This window comes from Phocoena sinus, chromosome 6 (assembly GCF_008692025.1).
Source record: "Phocoena sinus isolate mPhoSin1 chromosome 6, mPhoSin1.pri, whole genome shotgun sequence".
Taxonomy (NCBI): domain Eukaryota; kingdom Metazoa; phylum Chordata; class Mammalia; order Artiodactyla; family Phocoenidae; genus Phocoena; species Phocoena sinus.
In genome coordinates this window covers 90,270,502-90,289,538 of record NC_045768.1, presented here as the reverse complement: position 1 = coordinate 90,289,538, position 19,037 = coordinate 90,270,502, and the positions used below count along the sequence as shown (strand labels likewise).

General features: G+C 58.3%; 1 protein-coding gene across 2 annotated transcripts; it reads right to left on the bottom strand.

Moving 5' to 3' along the window:
- Positions 1 to 6,984: 6,984 nt before the first annotated feature.
- NINJ1 (ninjurin 1) lies at positions 6,985 to 17,925 on the bottom strand. 2 transcript variants are annotated; one of them, XM_032635874.1, is made up of 5 exons: positions 17,759 to 17,925; positions 10,156 to 10,170; positions 9,715 to 9,940; positions 8,740 to 8,902; positions 6,985 to 7,577 (listed from the first exon to the last, which is right to left on the bottom strand). In XM_032635874.1, exons 1-4 carry the CDS (start codon positions 17,831 to 17,833, stop codon positions 8,748 to 8,750), a joined length of 471 nt encoding a protein of 156 aa, XP_032491765.1. In that variant the 5' UTR covers positions 17,834 to 17,925; the 3' UTR covers positions 6,985 to 7,577; positions 8,740 to 8,747. The 2 variants fall into 2 exon arrangements, with proteins under 2 accessions (XP_032491765.1, XP_032491766.1); XM_032635875.1 differs by lacking the exon at positions 10,156 to 10,170.
- Between the last annotated feature and the right edge of the window lie 1,112 nt (positions 17,926 to 19,037).

The window sequence follows — 19,037 nt, the reverse complement described above, 5'->3', positions numbered from 1 at the left end:
TCAGGATCTTGTCATGGGAATGTCCCTCGTGGACACAAGAGGGTGAGTGTACACGTCCAAGAGTGTGCTCTGCCTTTGGCTCTGGGGGCCCTGTGAGCCACATCCCCAGTGCCTACTACCCTCCTGCAGGCTGTGGTTGTCTGGCACCTGTCTTTTATGTGGATCCCTGTCACCACCCTCATTACTGATGAGGGAGTGGAAGCTCAGAGCCCAGGACCACACAGCTGCCAAGAGTGCCCTCCCCACACACGTACACATGCACACACAGGCATACAAACATACGTGCACACATACACGAAAAGTGTGCACATGTACACGTGCACAGTGCTCAGATACACACGTGCACCGCACTAGGCATGGGGTCCCAGGGCCTGGGCCTGGCCCCTGATGGGCTCCTCTCCCCATTGCCCCCACCCTGTCAGCTCCTCCCTCTCCAGCCTCTTTGGGGAAACAGAAGTATGTTTGTCAACCCAAGAATCATCATGAGCTTGCATTTTCCATAGGGGGTTTCCGGAGGAACCCACAGCCTGACTCCAGGAATGACGCTACCATTGGGGCCCCAGGAGGGGTTCCGCTCCCAGGTTTTAGTCTCTCAGAGCATGTGGGGAGGAAACAAGATGGAAGGCAGAGGAATCAGCTTCAGGACATGGTCTCTGGCTGATTCATTCAGCCAGCTCGTGGGCTAGTTCGCTCATTTGCATGCCCAGCCATTAAAGTGAGGGCCAGGGCAAGGGAGAGCCAGGCATAGGAGCTCTCCTTTCTGCCCTGAAGCCTGGGACAGTGCAGCTTCCCACTTGCTCCTCCACCTCTGCACTGCAGGCTGTGGGTGTGTGTCTCCAAATTCTGAGCCTTAGTTTACCCATCTGTAAAAAGGGACACAACCTTGGGACCCCTCCTTGAGCATGGATATCCTGAGCTGGATAGCACTGTTCCAAGTACTGTTCTCTGGAAATTGCTTCATGAATTTACCACTTTGCTGGAAGGCATAGCTAATGCATGTTCTCTCTGGGACAGACTCCTGTTGGGTGAAAGGAGTGCAGTTGTCTGTGCTCAGTGGGGAGGACACAGGTGCCACCCTGAGCTGAATGGGCTGAACGGATCCCCCACTGGCTGCGCACCACGTGAAGGTTCCTCTTGATCTTGTTCAGGGTCCAGGGTTAGGGATGCTGTGAATGTGCCCACTCCCTTCCAGCCTCCTCAGGGCTGTGAATGTGCACCGCACCCCAGGTCTCTTGCAGACAGTTCCCCATGTAAACTGGCTCTTATTGCTGCAGAGACACTGGAGGCCACCTTCCCGATTGGCCAGCCAGACCAGGGGACTAGTCCCTGCACCTGCTCTGGACTCTGAGCTCAGAAGGTGGCAGGGGTTCTCGAGGTCAGCAGACCCCTGAGGCCCAGCCCAGCATGTCCTGTCCAGTCTGCAGCCCCCCCATCCATTGTGAGCGAGCAGGATTCTGATTCTGAGGGTAATTGCTTCGTGGGCAGATGCCTGGGGTATTCTTGTTTTTCGGTTTTTGTTTTTGTTTCTCGCGGTACGCGGGCCTCTCACTGCTGTGGCCTCTCCCGTTGCGGAGCACAGGCTCCAGACACGCAGGCTCAGCAGCCATGGCTCACGGGCCCAGCCGCTCCGCAGCACGTGGGATCTTCCCGGACCGGGGCACGAACCCGTGTCCCCTGCATCGGCAGGCAGACTCTCAACCACTGCGCCACCAGGGAAGCCCGCCTGGGGTATTCTTGATGCTTGTCCTGCTCTCTGACAGACACGCTTGGGTAAAAGTGACACATGCCTGGTGAAAGTGACAGACACAACTAGGTAAAGGGCACTACTGGGTGAAGGTGACAGACGCCTGACTGTAGGTGATAGAGACATCTGGGTAAAAGTAAATGAGGCCACTGTGTGAAGGGTGCAGGCAGAGCAAACACTGAATAAGCCAGTGCCTTGATCTCAGCCTTCCAACCCCCTGAAATAAATGTTTATACAGCACCCAGTCTGTGGCCTTTGTTATAGCAGCCCCGAACTAAGACAGCACCTTTGAGGGAACATCCCAGAGACAGGCCCCGCAGGCCTATGGCAGGGAAGTCCTGGGTAATGTCCACCCCCCAAGACCTGTGAGACCCTGTGGCAGGGTTCCATCCCCTGAGTGGGGGGCGGTGAGTGCCTGTCCCAGGTCTCAGGACCCGTCTGGTGAGCTGTGATAGTCCAGGACACCTATTCCCTTGGCTCGAGCTGGGCTACTTCTTGTGACTGCTGACTTTCTCCTTCCATCCATGACCTACCAAGGCCTTGCCCTGGAGGTCCAAATCAGCTCCCGAGCTCAGGCTGTTCTTGGACCCTTCTGTGGATCCCCGCCTCAACGGCCCCTTCCCCGACTGTGCCTGGACTCCGTGCCTGCAGCTGAAGTCTGCGACAACAGCCCAGACCAGCAGCCAGGCCCCTCTGCCATCTGCCTGCCCCTGGCTTGTTGCTGCCATACAATGCCTCCACTCCTGGGCTGGGACTGAGGGACGTAGAACAATGGGGCATCCATGTCTAGGCACAGTACCTCCCCACGTGAGGCCATGCCCTGCCAACCACCTTGTCAGTGACCATGACCTGGAATGAAGTAAGTCCATCAGGGTGTGAAAGGCACCATGGGCCATAGTCTCCCCTGCTGGCCCCCTGACCCTCTGTCCCCCGTCCCCACCTCCATACCTCAACAACTGGAACTGCCCATGATCCATGCCTCTGCACCTTTGCACATGCTATTCCCTCAGCAGGAACACTCTTTACTAACCATCCGCCCTCCACCCCCCATCTACTCAACCTGGGTCTTTGGTAAAATGCCATCTCCATCAGGAAAGTCCCCCAAAAACTCTAGTAAGAAAAGAGTAGTTCCTCATCCTGGCTATCACAGTGCTGGGATGACTGTCCCATCTCCAGTCTGCCTGGGGTGGGGAAGAACCCCCATGTGTAGGGAGAGGAATGAGGGAGGGTGTGAGGAGTATGGGAGGGACGGAAGTGATGCGGGCATTTGGGAGAAGTGTGTCTGTGAAGAAGGAGGTGTGTGTGTGAAGAGTAGTGGACCTGTGATGGAGGGAGTTAGGGCCCTAGATACTCTTGCCAGAGTGATGTGGTTCAGGCCGGGTGAGGTCACAGGCTGGTGTTTGCAGAACCAGAAATGCAACTGCAATTTGCACAATGCAGGGTTTCCCTCTGGGGAGAGGGCACAGGGTTCAGGTGTGGGTGCTGACACTGTTGGAATCCGGGGTTGTTTTATCCAATTCCCCCCAGGTCAGTGCTCTGTGGACTATCTCAGAGAAGATACTGCTCACCCTGTGCCCCCAAAACCTCTGCATAAACCCTAGGCCTGACCAAGCGCTGGGTCAGGTCCCTGCTGTATGGGCTCTGGGACCCCAGTCTTGTAGACTGGATGGGGATTTGGGAGCACAGAGCAGGGGACCTTCCTCATCGCTGGCCACGTGGCAGCTGGGACCTCAATTCTTATTCCACCTGGAGGCAGGACTGGAGCCCCATCTCTCCTCTGAGGACACCAAGGGCTGGGGCAGGGCCTAGGGGGCATTGCTGCCATGGGGCATCTCCCCTGGGCCACACACAGGTCCAGCAGCTTATCTTAGTTTCCCATGAAATAAATACTTGAGAGAAAGGGAAGAAAAATGTTAAAACATTCAGCTCCTTGATTTTTATAAATAATGTGGTGAGAAAAGAGGAACTAAGTTCAATTAAAGGCAGGTGGGAGAGAAGGTGCCTGAGAGAGAGGGGAGGGAAATGGGTAGGTGGGTGTGGCAGGTGTGGGAAGGAGGAATGACCCAATCCTGCAGCAAAAGTCCACCTTCTTGGTCCACTGGCCCCCATCCCATCCTGGCCTACCTTCCTCAGAGCTCCCTGACTTACCCTGTCCTCCCCCCACCCAGGTCAAGTGGGCCATGGCCTTGAAGGATGGACAGTGGGGATGGAGAGTCAGGGAAGGAGAACCTGTAGAGTGAAATGGACCTAGAATACTCCCAGGGTTTGAGCCAGGCAGGAATAAACTGTGGTGTCCTTGGACACATGCAGGGGACATGAGAAATGAGACAAGCACAAGGGTTCCCAGAGGGACAGAGGGGTCCTGTTTGGGCTTCCACTGGCACAGAGCTACTTCCTCATCTGGTGACTCTGCCAGGGGTGACCTGGGGATGACTCATCTATCCCTACCCCTATCTATCATCTATCTGTCTATCTATCTATCTATCATCATCTACCCATCTGTCCATCAATCTATCATCTTTTTGTCATCCATCCATCCATCAGTCATCATCTATCTTTTACAGTAAGAGGGTTAAGCACACAGTCCCCCCAGAGCTTGCTCAACAAGCTCTGCATGACTTCCCCCTCCCCTGCACTGACCACCCCACACTCCTTCAAGGCCAGCCCCAGCTCATGTGGCCTCAGGGCTCGTGCACCACAGCCTGTCTTTTCCTGGGGCTCCCTCCCAGTCCTGGGTCCCAGAGCATCGGTCTTGAGAGCTCCCCAGCTCTTGACTTCCCCGTGTGTCCCTTTGTGGAGTCCCCCAACTTGGCACGTATGTTTCCTTGCTTCTTACTCCTTAAGGGTCTCTGCCATCCCCAGGGAGGGCAGAGAAGTGTCCCCGGGTGGGGCAGCTGCATGGTAGGGCAGAGGGGGTAGTTAACAAGCCGTGGATGTGTTAGGGTGTCAGAGGACTCCCTGAGGGTTGTCACACCCCCCTGGGTCTGGCTTGGCCCTGACTCGCTCTCTGGGCCTCGGTTTTCTGTCCATCCCTTGGCCACTGTGACACATGCACAGGGCTCGGAACTCGAGGAGGAGTGAATCTATTGCAGATGTTTACTAAGTACCTACTGTATGTCAGACACAGTGCTGGGGACATAGGCTTTGGGTGGTTGCAACCAGTGGGAGAGCCAGGTCAGACCAAATAGAAGTGCAAGTATGAGTAGGGGCCCACCTCCTCCCCCAGCTCAGGCAGAGCTCCCTCAGCCTTCAGGGAGATGGTGGGCAGGACCCTCCTTCTCAGGGAGCAGCCCTGGTCTTGGGCCAGACGGTGCAGGGGTAGTCAGGGCTCAGATATGGGCCCCAGGGGGACACTGTGGGCAGTGACGCTACCCAATGGCACCAAAGGCAGAGTAAACCCAAATGGCCCACCATGACAGCGACCAGCAGTGGTGGTCAGGAGGGCCAGTGGGGAAGACCTCAGGGCACAGCCCTGACCCTAGAGAGCAGCAGCACATGCCATGGACCTAAGACAGGAATACATCTGGAGTGAGGGTCAGGGGGCCGGAACTGTAGAGGCAGGAGCCTGGGTGCTGGTGGGGGGGCAGTCATGTGTACCTGTTGGCGGAGCAGCTGGGGTAGGGGCTGTAGGGGGCTGGGATGCACAGACCCACCCACTGTCATGCCCTGTCCCCAATGCCCCTAGCACCCGTGGAGGCCAGCCTGGCTTGGTGACCTGGGACCCAGTCCAGCCATCTGGGGCTTAACCTCTCTGGCCACATCTGGGCCAGCTTCCTGTCCTGGCCAAAGGAGGAACTAGGCCATCTGTTGGCCACGTCCATGGTCCACACAGGCTGGCATCCATCTGGTGTGGCTGCCAGCCAGCCCGCACCACAAGCCACAGACTGCTTCAGCCTATACCAGGCACGTGGTGCTGGGCAGCATCCACTTGTGCTGGGCCCTGGGCAGGGCTGGACCTGGGGGCATGGACCCGGACACCATCCTGGACCCACCATGAGGGCCAGGTGGTAGGGAAGGTTCACAGCCAGGAGCCTGACCTCTGCTGCTTCCTGGCAATAACAAGACAGCCAAGGTAAGATGTGCTCATAGTGAGCGGCAGGAGAGGTGGTCCTCTGTACCACTTGCTCCCAGGGCCCAGCCACCTGCACGCCTCTGCATCTGAGCCCTCTGGCTGGGGTGGCCCCAGGTTCATTGGATCCTCTGGGAAATGTGTCCACCCACTGCCTACCTGCTGGTCTTGCTTCTTCATGGACCTCATCCCATATGTGGATCACCTTTAAAAACCGTCTTTATGGGACATTCAGACACTCAGAAGAGCAGAGAGCTGGCCCCGCGGCCCCAGCTCTGCAGCCACTAGCACTTTCAATCTTATTTCATCCATTTCCCTGTTTTTTCCTGGATTATTTATTTAAAGTAAAGACCAGGATTAGATCACCTCACCCAGAAGCACTCCTGTTTGTCAATCACTTTGTGCAGAGTTGAATTTTCAGCCCCACGGAAGAGTCTGTGGGGTCACCTGAATGTCTTAAGGGAACAAGGTGTTGGAGCTCCCCCAGGCTCAAAGTGGAGAGGGCAAGAGAAGTGATGGGGGAGGGGCCTTGGGAGCTCCTGGGGGCTGCATCCCCACCCAGGGCTCCAGTTGCTTGGAGGGGATTCTCAGGTATCTCACCTAGAGAGGACCAAGTAAGAGCATTGTTGCCTCAAGGAGATGAGGGGGTGGGGCCAGCAGGAGTCAGAAAGGAGGTGACAAGGAGACAGAGAGTGAGGTCTCAGGCCCTAGAGGCCACAGGGTGGACTGAGGGAGCTGGAGGGCCCAGCCAGGTGAGATGTGGCCCCAAGGTGCCCCCGAGACAGCACCTGGCCCTTGTTGGTGCCTCTGCAGGGTCGAGGCTTGCTCAGCACCAGCCCCACTCTCCTCAGTCCCCTCGGCCTGAGTGAGCAGCAGTGTCCAGCACCACCACAAGGTGAGCCAGTACTGTGGGTGCAGAAGGGACCTGTGTGGGCATGCAAACTGCAGGAAATGTGGGAGTGCTGGAACTTTCCACGAGGGTCTGGTCAGGGGTCACCGGTCCCCGAGGACACATGGGGGTGATGTCTGGAGATGCCAACAGAGGCTGCTCCCCACAAAGGTCACAGGCTTGTGGGGAGAGAGAGAGGAGGCCTGCACAGGCTGGTGCTCTGAGGGGCACGGTGCACAGCACCCAGGCCTGGGGGAGGGGAGGATGGCACTGGGAGCCACACGAGGGGGAGCATCAGCTTTACTCGTTACTTGCACTTAGAAAAGTGGGGGCTCAGACCGCCAAGGAGGGGTAGGGCCCTGCCGAGTCACTGCTGGTAGAGGGTGCGAGGCCTGAGTCAGTGGCCACGGTGGGGGTCCCACAGGGTCGCTGGTGGTCTACGGTCCTGGGTCAGGAAGTGCAGAGGTCATGGGTCACTCAGGGTGGGCAGCACACAAGGCCAGGACACTGCTGCACTGGCAGAGGGCAGGCGCCTCCTCATCCCTCTGGAAATGTCCTGAGACGGCGCCAGCCTCTTGCCCCCCCATCCTTGGGCCTGCTGCATGTCCACGGCAGCGACGACCCTTGCTGAGGACTCTACAGTTCTGTCTTCTGGGCATCACTGCGCCATGCTCCAGGAGGAGGAGCAGCTGAGGATGGGGCAGGCCCTGTGCTGGCCGGAGTGGCCTGACCGTGGGTGGCTTGCTTGGATGCAGTCCAGCGGGGCCAGCCTGGGCTATGGCGGTTTGGGGGAATGCACGCACAGGAGGGTGGGCCTCAAGGGCAAGGCGCCTCCTGGGTTTAGGCAGCTGCGGCCAGGCACGATCCGGGGGCATCTGCAAAGAAGGGAGAGGAGAGGCATGAGGGTCGCCAAGGCCAGAGGGGCCTCCAGTTCTGTTCTGGTGACCCTGCCTCAGTATTGTGTCTGGCAACCAGCCCACAAATGTTGGGGTCACTCCGACTCCGGAATCAGACAGCCCAATTCTGACCTGGGAGAGCCCCAGTTTCCCCTTCTGGGTCACTGTCAGGATTTAAAAGCCTGGTCCCAGCACGCTCTGATAGGGGCCCTCTGAGAGCATGGGCCGGCGGGTGGACATGTGCCGTGGGGCCCACAAGGTCTCCTTGCCAGGCTGGTGCTTGGGGAGAGTCAGGACTGTGTCTGGGGCACACAAGCAGGTGATTAATAAGTGGCCCAGTCATCATGCAATGAGTGAGGGAGCAGGCTGGCATCCAGAGGCCTCCACGGGGCACAGACTTAACAACAAACTGGTACCAGCAGCTGGGCAGTGAATCGGATGCTATTGGTGGGGCCAATAGCAATGGCATGGGCAAGTGGAGGCCAGATGCTCACAATGGGGCCACACAAAGGCCCTGCTCCCAGCATCTTACGGCATTGTCCACTTGGTCAATGTGTAAGGCTTTCTAGTATGCCCCTGACACACAGGTGCTTGCTGTGTAGGGATGGTCTCCTGTCCACTCTGCTGTGCTAGTGGATGGACAGTTGTCTGTTTGTGGCACTTACCTCTCCTCTAGGGCAGGTCCGAGGACTGCTGGACCCAAGGGTGGGTGGACCTGTGTTGTGCAGCCCTGGCCAGGGCTCCAGACTCTGGACACATGACACATGCCAGACCCACTGACCTTCTGCATCTGCCCTCATGACAATCAGGGTTGCCTGTGTCTGAGGCCCTATAGTAGGGGCTTGCTGAGTGTGTTATGAGGGTCACTCCACTCCCTTGTGGCTCCTGCTCCCAAGTGGGGTGACCCTCGGCAGGCGCTGGGTCTCTCTGAGTGAGGACAGTGGGCTGAGTGTGGTGTGGGGTTGCACACGGCCAGGGGCGCCCACCCTGCAAGGCCCAGGTGAGGGCAGATGCAGTCACAGGGGCTCTGCATGAAAGACCCTGAGTCCCCCATGCTGGGTCGGTGACCCAGTGGGGTGAGTGGGTGGGCTCGTGGTAGAGGCACGTGTAGACCCTGCCGGGGCTGGCCCTGACAGCTCACCCGAACCCCTACTGCCGAGGTGCCATGTCCATCGTGGGCTTCTGGACGCCAAAGGCAGTGATGAAGATGTTGACCACGACGATGATGAAGACCAGGCCGGTGGCCAGATTGTTGAGGAAGTCCAGCTTGGCATGCTTGGCAGGGTTGTTGAGGTCATACCTGACTGTGGGCGAGAGGGAGCAGACACTGCCCAGGGCTGTGCAACACCAAGGGGCCCTCTTCTGTCCCCCAGAGAGAGACATGGCTGCCTTAATACATTACAGACAATGGGCTCTGGCCTGGGCAGTCTGGTATCTGTGGCCTGACCACTGCATTCCCCCTTGTTCAGTGAACAGAAGCTCAGAGGGGCCTGCTGCCTGGTCACGAAGTGGAAGGCATGGAGGCCCAAGGCCCAGGCTTGGATTTTAAGGCACAATGTGCACAAGCAAGCACCTTTCTGAGTGCTGGTGCATGATAATCTAGCCATCCTCACACCTACCCAAGGCTGTCCTTATGTCCACCTTCTAGGCAAGCAAACAGAGGTCCAAGAGGTCGTGTAACCTGCCTGAGGTCACACAGCCAGGCAGCGGTTGTGGGGAGCCCAAAGCTCTTGCTGCTCTTAGCCCTGACCCTCACCTTGGGGGCAGGACTACCACCTAGTCCCTACGGACCGCCATAAGGTCTAGAGGGTACACAGTAGGTGCCCAGTACATATCAACTCTTAGCACATGTTATGACATTTTCCTGTGTCCTCAGCTTGGGTGAGTGGAAAGATGGAGACATGGGGTCCCTCTGGGGGCCACGGTGGGAGCTACATTTTGGACCACGTGCCTAGTGAGAAGGGCCAGGGCTCCTGTGCAGCTCTGTGAGGGCCTGGAAAACACTCAGTGGGGTAAGTGACGCATCCCAAGGTGCATGCAGGCAGAATCAGCTGACCGTGGGGCAGGGGTACCCCAGGGCCCTCCCACTGCTGGGGCCCCCTGCCCAGGCACGCACCAAGGAAGATGAGCAGCACGCCCACACCGATCTGCAGCATGAGGGAGACGGAGATGAGGACCACCAGGGGGATGAAGAAGGCGAATCCAGGGCCCTGCTCGATGACAGCCTTCAGCTGGGAGGCGTTGGCCAACAGCAGTGCGATGTCCAGCATGCTCTCGGCCGCACTCTTCTTATTGGCATAATGGTTCATGTTGATTGGCTGGTTCCTGCCCCAGCGGGGTGGCTGCAGGGAGGGGGGCGGTCAGCCTGGGCTCTGCGGCAGGGGGCTGCAGGCCTGGGCCCACCCTGGTGTCCCCCCCTTTGAGCCTGGTCTCCTTCCCAGGGATGTGGGGGTTGATCGGATCAGCAGGTGAGGGCCCAGATAAGGGCTCGAAAGGGAAGTGCTTATTAATAGAACAAGAGGCCCAGAGAAGGCTGTGCAGCCCCTGCAAGACCCACCCTAGGAATCAAGTCCTGGAAGAGAAAGGAAACAAAACACAACCTTAGCACACACTCTGGTTTTAGATGGGAAAATGCCGCCAACTGTCTGCCTGCCATGGGCGGGGCTGTCTGGCAGCCTTCCCTGCATGCCCCTGCCTGCCCTCCTCTCCAGGAGGTGATTGGTGCCAGGGCGGGAAGTGACATGACGGCATCTGGATTCCAGATCCCTGCATACTCGCCCAGACCTGAAACAAGTCTTCCTGGGATGGCCGATCCACCCAGGCCATCTCCCAGCTGTGCAGGCACACAGCAGGTGCTCAACAGATGCCTCAGCATTTTACAATGCAACTGAGCTTAGCTTCTTCCTTAATTTTTATTAAAAAAAAATTTTAAACCACTTTACTGAGGTGTGATTGACACACAAAAACTGTACATAATAAACGTGAACAACTTGAAGAGTTTGGAGCTAAGTGTGTACTGTGACACCATCACCACATCCAGGCCACCACACATCCAGAGTCTTCTCCTGACCCTTTATTATTAGTATTTGTGATAATACTAATATCACCCTTAGAGTGCTGTACTGGTCACGACATGCTGCACAGTGGATCTCCAGGGCTCATTCTGCCTTCATGTTCACGTTGATAAAACAGGAACACAAGTTCTGATAACTTCCCTCACTTCTGCCTGAGAACATCCCCAGTCCTCAAGGCCAGGGCCCCTGTCCCTCCCAAGGGCCCTCCATGCCCCAGGGCCCCACCCAGAGCTGACTCCCCCTGTAGGATAGGCTCTTCTGTCCCAGGGCAGGAGCGGGGAGGGTAGTTAGGCAGGAGAAGGTCTGCCTCCGAGGCTGGAGTCCAGGCCACAAAGACCCCTCCCAGGACTGGAGTTTACCTCTTGGGGCGGCTGTTTCACTTGAAGCCAGCTCTAAGCTGCCAGGCCTCCTCTTTGTATCCAGCCCATCTGCTCTCCTCAAGCTGCCCCTGGCCAGGCCCCTCCCCAACCTCCCAGGACAAATCTGTACCCCTCAGCCCTGGCCGCTTGTCCACAGGAATCCCTGAGCCACCAGGCCTCCTGGGGCCATTCAGATCTTGTTTCTAGAGTCATGGAAGAGGCAGGGATGGGAGGTGGGGGTTCTGGGGAGGGCAAGCCTTTACTTTCTGTAGCTGGACATACTTCACAGAACTACAGAAGGGCGGGGTCTTCATTTTTACATTATGTCTTTCAAAGTTAACCTAGAATAACATGCCCAGGAGGGAGGACAGGAACGTAGGCGGCTCTGCTATGTCCTGCTTTCCCTCAGTGTCAGTTGTTCTTAAGTAGCAAATCTACTTGGTTTAAAATTCTAGACCCAAGAGCCCCCAGGGAAAGCCTCCTCCACTGGACCCAGGGCCCTGGCCTGCTCTTTGGGAAATTCCATGTGCAGCCTGAGGTCTCCCCTTTCTTTCTTCAACTCCCCCCTTTGCCTCTCCATGCCAGGCCTACAGTTGCACTCACATCTGGGTGGGCCACACCCCTAGACCAAGAACACCCAAGGCACACCACTCCTCCCCAGGGTCTGTGCCCTCCCCCGCAAAAGCACCAGGCTGTCTCCCAGCTCTGCTCTTGCAAAGCGGCCCATCTGGCCATGCTTCACCATTTGTGTGCTCCTGTGGGTGTGGGTATCCTGGAGACACTGGCCCGCTGGCCATGTGCCCCTATGTTTCATAAACCAGAAGTGCCAAAATGTCTTCCACACACACGTAAGTACCCAATACACATCTACACACAAGCACAATACATATATGTGTGTAAGCACACACATGTATACACAGTACACATGCACAAACACAGATGAGCACACATGCAGACGCATGTATACATAACATATATACACACATATACAATACATATGTATATATGCATTAACAAACACACATACACACACATATGTACACATCCAGGCTAACTGTGGAGGCTTCTGAGGAGGAGGGAGAATTCCTTTTTATTCTTGAGCTCTCTTGAACTGTTGAAATATTTTATGCCCATGCAGCCACATGCACATTCAAATACAGAATGACACCATCAGCAGCAGTGCCCCCAGCACAGGGCGCCTGTGCCCCGCTGTCCTCCATCTTGGGTGCCCAGGGCACAGCCCATCATCTTACTCACCCTTTAGCTAGGTGCTTTGCTCCAGGGAGTCCCCCTGTCCTCACGCCCCACTTACCGAGGGTAAACTGAGGCTATATGGGGAGGAACCTTGTCCAAAGCCAATAGCAAGTGAGGGTTGCACTGGGATTTGAACCCAGGTCCCAGGACTCAGAAGCCCTGAGAGCTGACACGACAGTCCCCTTGGGGCCTGCAGTGGGGGTCTGGGGTCTGGGTCATCTGTGAGCCTGAGTGCTCAGAAGTCCCCAGCCCCTGGCTCTAGCTGAGTGACCTCAGGACAGCCAGGCCCCTCTGGGGTTCAGTCTCCCATGTGTGCAACAGGGCCACGGAGCAAACATGCCAGGAGGTTCTGGGGGGTCTGGCCACTGTCTCAGGGTCCCAGTTAGGAAGCAAGGGCCCCAGGCCATGTGCCCCTCATGATACAGGGCACTTCCTGCCCATACGGCCATCTGCTTCCTGTTCAACCTGTGCAGTGATAAGGAGCGCTGGCCAGAGGCTGCAGGCCGGGGGGCTGGTGGGGGGAGCTCTGGTCAAGCTCCAGCTCACTATAGCCTGGCAGTGTAGCCTTGACAACACGCTCCCCCTCACTGGGCCTCAGTTTCCCCGTTTGTACACCCCAGGCCACAGTCTGGGAAGCTCTACAACCTACCAAGTGCCCCCACTAACAATGAGAAAGAGCACTGTTCTCCCATTCTATAGAGTGGGAGACTAAGGCTCAGGGGGGCTCACCCAGGGCTACTGTGAGGGAGGGGCAGATCAGAATTTGAACCAGCCTATCCACCTCAAAGCTTAGGGCCACGCAGGACATGGCACAGCTTCATGTCCACCCTGGTCAGAGAGCCCAGGAGGTTTGTGTGGTAGGGGCTTGGGTGGGGAGGAGGCTGCAGGGCTGATCCGCTTCTCCCATGCCTGACCTTGTGTCCTAGGCCTTCTGCGGAGGGGCTTTGAGCTGTGGAGGGAGCTCTGGGCCCTAGAGGTGACTGCTGCACAGGTGAATCCCAGGGAGGCTGCTATCTTGAGAAGGTCACTGGGGCTGGGGGGGGGGGCGGTCAGAGCCCACCTCTCACAGGTGCAGAGCTCTATGGGCCTGGACAGGCCACCTGGCCACCCAGCTGCCAGAAACCATGCTGGGACCCTCTCACGGAGACCCCTGCCCATGACCTGGGCAGTGCAGGGAACAAATACCCAGTTTAATGTGTCCCTAGGGCCAAGAGGACTTCCCTGAAACCTCAACGGCATCCCAGAAGCTGAGTAAGCTTGGGGCTGCCAGACATTTTCCCCTAAAAGCCAGGAAGGAGCCTGTGGGGAGGGAGCTGACTTTGGCAGATGCCCACAGGGCTGGCTCCTTGAGCCCACTTTCTGTGGACAGAGGGTCTCATCCCAGCCATTGGTAGGCAGCTTGCAAGGACCCAGGCCACCTGGCCCAGGGTCACACTGCTGGGCAACCTCAGCTTGGACAGGGAGAGGAGTTGGGACAGAAGCAGGATTCAAAGCAGGTCTGTGGTACTCAGAGAACCCAGTTTCAGCACAATGCATCCTCCAGTACACCCTGGGCTTGGATGGGCTGCCCATGGCCTACAGCTGGGCCCAGGAGGTCTGGCCCACCCCCAGCCTCCTGTCTGTACACTCTCTGCTCCCCTGGGAGACAAGGGCAGGCCAGGGCTGTGGCCCACTGAACCCCTGCAGGACCCCTCAGGGTTTTGGTTATGGACTTCCTCCAATCCTGCCTGCCCCAATTCTGCCACTGACTCCAAACCCCATGTACAAGTATGGAACAAGGAGCCCACATGGGAATTCCTGCCCACGCTCCCAGAGCCCAATTTCATATCTGTAGAACCAAGCCCCCAATAAATCTATGAGGTTCATCAGCTATCCTGGGAGGAGCTGGGGTGTGGGCCTTCCATCAGCACCTATCCTTTATCATCTCCCTATCCTGCCACACCACGGACCAACAGAATGACTGGTCTGTGCCTCAGTTTCCTCATCTATAAAATGGGCACATAAAGGGGAGTGAATGAAGGGCTCAGAGGCCCAGTGGCTGGTCAGAGCACAGCTGGTGCAGGGCAGGACTGGATGTTCCTCTTCCTCACCACCCAGGCCTCACCACTTTGAAAGGTTGCCTCCAAAATGAACTGTACCAATTTGTGATTAATTCCACTTAAAAAATCCATAACAAGGAAGAGAAAGTACTAGCCCCAGAAATGCATGAGCTGAGTAGGTCCAGCTCCAGATGCTGGGCTATTGCAGCCACTGCTGCATAAGGCCCCTCCCCTTGGGCTCAGTGGGCAACAGGGGATGTGCGGGCTCTGGGGTCCTTGCCTCTGGCTGGGACCTCAGAACTGACTGAGTAGGATATGTTGGGGCCTGGGGTGTCCCTTGTCTGACCCACTAGTGCGGGGCATAAGCTGTTATTGTGGCCACCCGCCGGACTCAGCATGAAACCGCCTGCTCCAGGTCACACTGGCTTACTCCTGCACTGTCCCCATACCGTCCGCACACAGCCAGCCCCGAGATGTCTCTTGCTCCATGTCTGAGTGCATGGCAGGAAGTTTCCTGGGGTGGGGGGCGGGGGGGTTCCCTGCTGCAGCTGGGCTGGGTTGGGCAGTCCCGCTTCCTGTGGACTCAGCAATGGCTAGCAGTAACCCCGCAGCCACATCAGGGCTGCCTTTTGGAACGTGGCCAAGACCCCACCAGCCTCGGGATCTGCCAGGAGAGCAGAAATGAGAAAAAGAGCAAACTTGGGACTTCCCTGGAGGTCCAGCGGTTAAAACTCCATGCTTCCAATGCAGGGGGTATGGGTTCGATCCCTGGTTGGGGAACTAAGATCCCATATGTCGTGCAGTGCAGCCAAAAAAAAAGTTTAAGAGAAAAGGAGCAAACTTCCCCCAGCAGCTGAGGCTGTGCACATACCCCTCCCTCCCAGGACTTGGCTTCCAAGCCCAAATGTGGCCCCAGGAGCCTCACTGCACCCTGTCCTGCCACCTCCCTGCTGTGTCCTCAGCTGGCTGTGGTCCCAGAGTCTGCTGCAGGGTCCAACGCAGCTGCCCCCTGAGATAAATCCCCGGGCATGACACAGTCAAGGACCACATTTATTTTCACAATAAAATTGATGTTTACTATTCCTGCTGCTGCCAGCCGAAAGTGAGTTGACTTAGTGAAGACTTCAACTCACTCCTGTGGGGCATCTGAGTGGACGGGCCTTGTGTGGAGGCCATAGGGATATGGGGCACGTGGAGCGGGACATCTGCAGAGCTCCCCCACCGCCCTGGCCCGACAGGGCTCATCTGCCCATGGATTACACATATAACTCTTCCCTGAGCCCAGCCACCCTGGGAGGTGAGTGATCCTGCCCCACTTCACAGAGGAGGAAACTGAGGTTCAGAGAGGGTCTGCGCTTGCCCAAGGCTGCATGGCAGGGCGTCTCGAGACTGATGGGGGCTCTGGGCCTGGGCCTCCCACTCAGTCCTCTTGCAGCCAAGGACATACTGGTGACCCAGCCCACACACCCTGCTGTCTGGGGCTCTTGCTTAAGTGGGGACACATCTGAAGATCCTGGGGTTTGCCCCTCCTCCCAGCAAGCCTTTCTAGTCCTCCTCAAGCAGGAGCTTGGGCCTCAGATTCAGGCAGGGACCGCCAGGAGAGAAGGCTGTGGAAAAGCCAGGTGAGGTGCAGGGGGAGGGCCATGCCTGTCCACAGGGATTGCACCTGAGGGAAGGTGCTGCCCTTACCAAACCCTGCCTGGGCTTCATCTTTGAGAGAGGGTCTTGTGTGGCAGGCAGGAATGTTAACAATGCTGTGTGCCCAGTTTCCTACAGCACTTCACACGCATTAGCCCATTTATCCTCACCATAACCCTCTGAGGGAGGTACTACTCTCACCCCATTTCACAAATGAGAAACTGAGACACAGAGTGATGTGCTCAAGAACACAGTGAGGCAGGTCCTGAGGGTGGGAAGGGGAAGGCGGAGGCTGGAGAGCAGTGTTGGGTGGGCCTGGGCCCCAGGCAGGGTGAGCAGAGCAGCCTTCAGTACTGACCATCTCTCCCAGAGCCTCCCTGCCTGTGACTGGAGCCACCCTGGAAGAATGTGTTCACTATCACATGAGCTTCCAGCCCCTCCATGGCCTCCATAGCTGGCAAGGTCTGACCTCCCATACGACCTCCAGCTCCCCAGCTCCAATGTATTGATACTTGGTGGTCCAGCCCCTGGGCCTTTCTCTCACTGTTCTCCCTGCCTGGGATGCCTTTCCCAGGCATACCTGTACCCCATTCCAGTGCCAATGTCCCCACTGGTCAGGAAGCCTTCCTGACCCCACTCCCACCTGCCTTCAGAACCAACCCCTGGGAGTTCAGCACTTTGGCCGTGGCTTCTCCGTCTGGACCCGTCTCAGCTCTCAGACTGAGTGGTACAGGGCTGCAGCAACTGCAACTGGTCCCAAAGCCAATGAACGCAGTGATCCCTGAGCACACCCATCCTGCCTGCTGAGGGCCTGTTCCCCCAGTCCAAGGCCTTGCTTGCCCCACATGTTCTCCCCCCATCCCCTAAACGTGGCCTGTTACTACAACATCGCCTAGGACTGCTCACCCACACCTGAGCAGGGCCGGTCTCTGCCTCAGTCAGGCGCACATGGCCACCGTCCCTACCCCCAACCCCAGGGGGTCAGAAACTGAAAGAATGTCCAAAGTCAACAAGTTGGGAGGGCGGTGCTCAGGACTGCGCCATAAACAGAGGCCCTGGGGAAGTGCTAGTCCAAGGCAAAGCCAGTTAGGAACCGCTACTCTGGCCCTGCCAGTGGGACAGGACCCCAGGGTGGGAGGGTACCAGCTGTAATATGGGACCACTGCCAGGGCCTGCCCCATGCCCACAGTGCTTCCAGGCCAGCAGGGCAGGCTCTGAATAGAGCCTCTCGTGCGGGTGGAGAGAGGAGAGGGGGCCACAGCGGCACCAAGTTCCCCATCAGGGCACGCACAAGATTGTGCGGTCTCCGTGGACACCGTGGGTGACGTAACTGTCTGCCCACTGCTGGCCTGGGGCCCAGAAGCCGAGATCCACTCCGCCCAGTCCGGGCGCGCATCGAGCCGGTGGAGAGGCAAAGTTGGAGTGTGGTGTGGGAGCCAGGAAGGCAGGGGCCCGCGGGAAGTGGCGGGGGGAGGAGAGAAGGTGGCGCCCAGGCCCCTCGGCTGTGCAGCTCGGTGTGGGCGCTACCTGCCCCAGGCCACGTCCGGCATTTTGCCAGCCGCCCCCGCCCCCGCTCACTTTCCGGGGTGGCTGGAGCCTCAGGGCCACCGCTGGGGCCCCCGACCGCGCGGGTAGGGGGCGGAACGCACGGGGCGTGGCGACCACCGCCACCCTCATTAAGGACGCGGCGCGCAGCTGGTCGGCGCCCATAGGTCCCTAGGGGCCGCTGGCGCCGGGCTCAGAGAGGGCGGGCATCGGCCAAGGTCGCAGAGCCCCACGGGGGTAGGGGTGCTTACCGACGCGTCCGGGGAGCCAAGCGAGCCCGGGCGCACGTCGCCATTGAGCTCATACTCCTCGGGTCGCGAGTCCATGGTGCGGCGCTGGGGCAGCCTTGCTCCGGGCCTCAGGGCGGCCGGCGCCTCAGCCTTTGAGACCCTGCTGCGCACCCGCGCCCCCTCCCGTCGGCCCGCCCCCCGGCCCGCCCAGCGCACGCCACCGCCCTCAGACTCCGCCCCCAGACCGGGTCTGGAGGCCTGGCTGGCTGGACCTAGACTGCCGCTCTCCTTCCCAGTGTGGGCGGCAAGGGCCGCGGGATCCCGCGCTGCGTTTCGGCGCTCTTAGGCCCCGGACCTCGCGTGTTCGTGGTAAAGTACGTCGCCCTCTGTGCTCCTGTCGTGGACACTTTTAATCCATAAAACGAGGACAAGAACCGGCCTTTCCCCGGCCTCTTCGCTAACTGTCGAACGCGCTGTGAAGGCGAAAGGGCGCTCCCGCGGGTGTGGGTTTTATTTTGTTTTTTTTTAATGGGGTGAGGCTCACCCCGGGGGCCCCACTGCAGGTCTCGCCAACACATCGTCCACCCCGCACCCGGAACCTGAGTCAACGAGTCGTGTGGGTCTCACACCCTCTGAGCCTCGGCCTTCTCGTCTAGGAAATGGGGGCAGGAAGGCCTCCCACGCACTCACGAGGGGAGGGAGGGGGGAGGCAGAGAGCGGATCACCACAGGTTGGGCCCGCTTTGTGTGCCAGTGCCCGCCGTTGCCTCTCATGAAGCAGCCTCTGTGTCTTCAGGCAGGGCCCCCTTGTTTGGGGTGGCACCCTGTGTGTGCCCGTGCCAGCCGTTGGGGGTGGCCTGAGCGTGTTGGTTCCTCCAGCCCTTGGCTCTGTCGGCCAGGACGCGGGCCTCTCCCAGAAGCCAGGCAGGTACGAAGGGGCCAGGCATTATCTCCCCTGGCAGGTATGCAAAAGTACAGGCCTCTGTGTTCTCCTGTCCTGACCCTGACCCGGCTCCCAGGCCCACCTGCTTTTCACTCCTAGTCGAGCCGCCCTCCCCCTCCCCACCCCTGCCCCTTTTCCGCCGTCTGTCACGGTGTCTGCTGATGTCTTCAGCAGAGTGGCTCAGGCAGGTGGCTTGACCTCTGTGCGTCAGCTTCCCTGCCTGCGAGGGAGACCAAGGCCATGTGGGCATGACCTTCTCCCTCCACATAAACCAAAGACCAGAGAGGGTAAGCAGCAGTGCCCAAGGTCAGGAGATAGTGAGTTACATTGGCCTGGAGCTGGAGGTTCATTCATTCAT

Coding starts and splice junctions, on each gene's coding strand:
- NINJ1 (XM_032635874.1), bottom strand. CDS start 17,833: ATGGACTCGCGACCCGAGGAGTATGAGCTCAATGGCGACGTGCGCCCG. Junction 8,903..9,714: donor CGTGCTGCTCATCTTCCTTG/GTGCGTGCCTGG, acceptor TCTCGCCCACAG/TCAGGTATGACCTCAACAAC.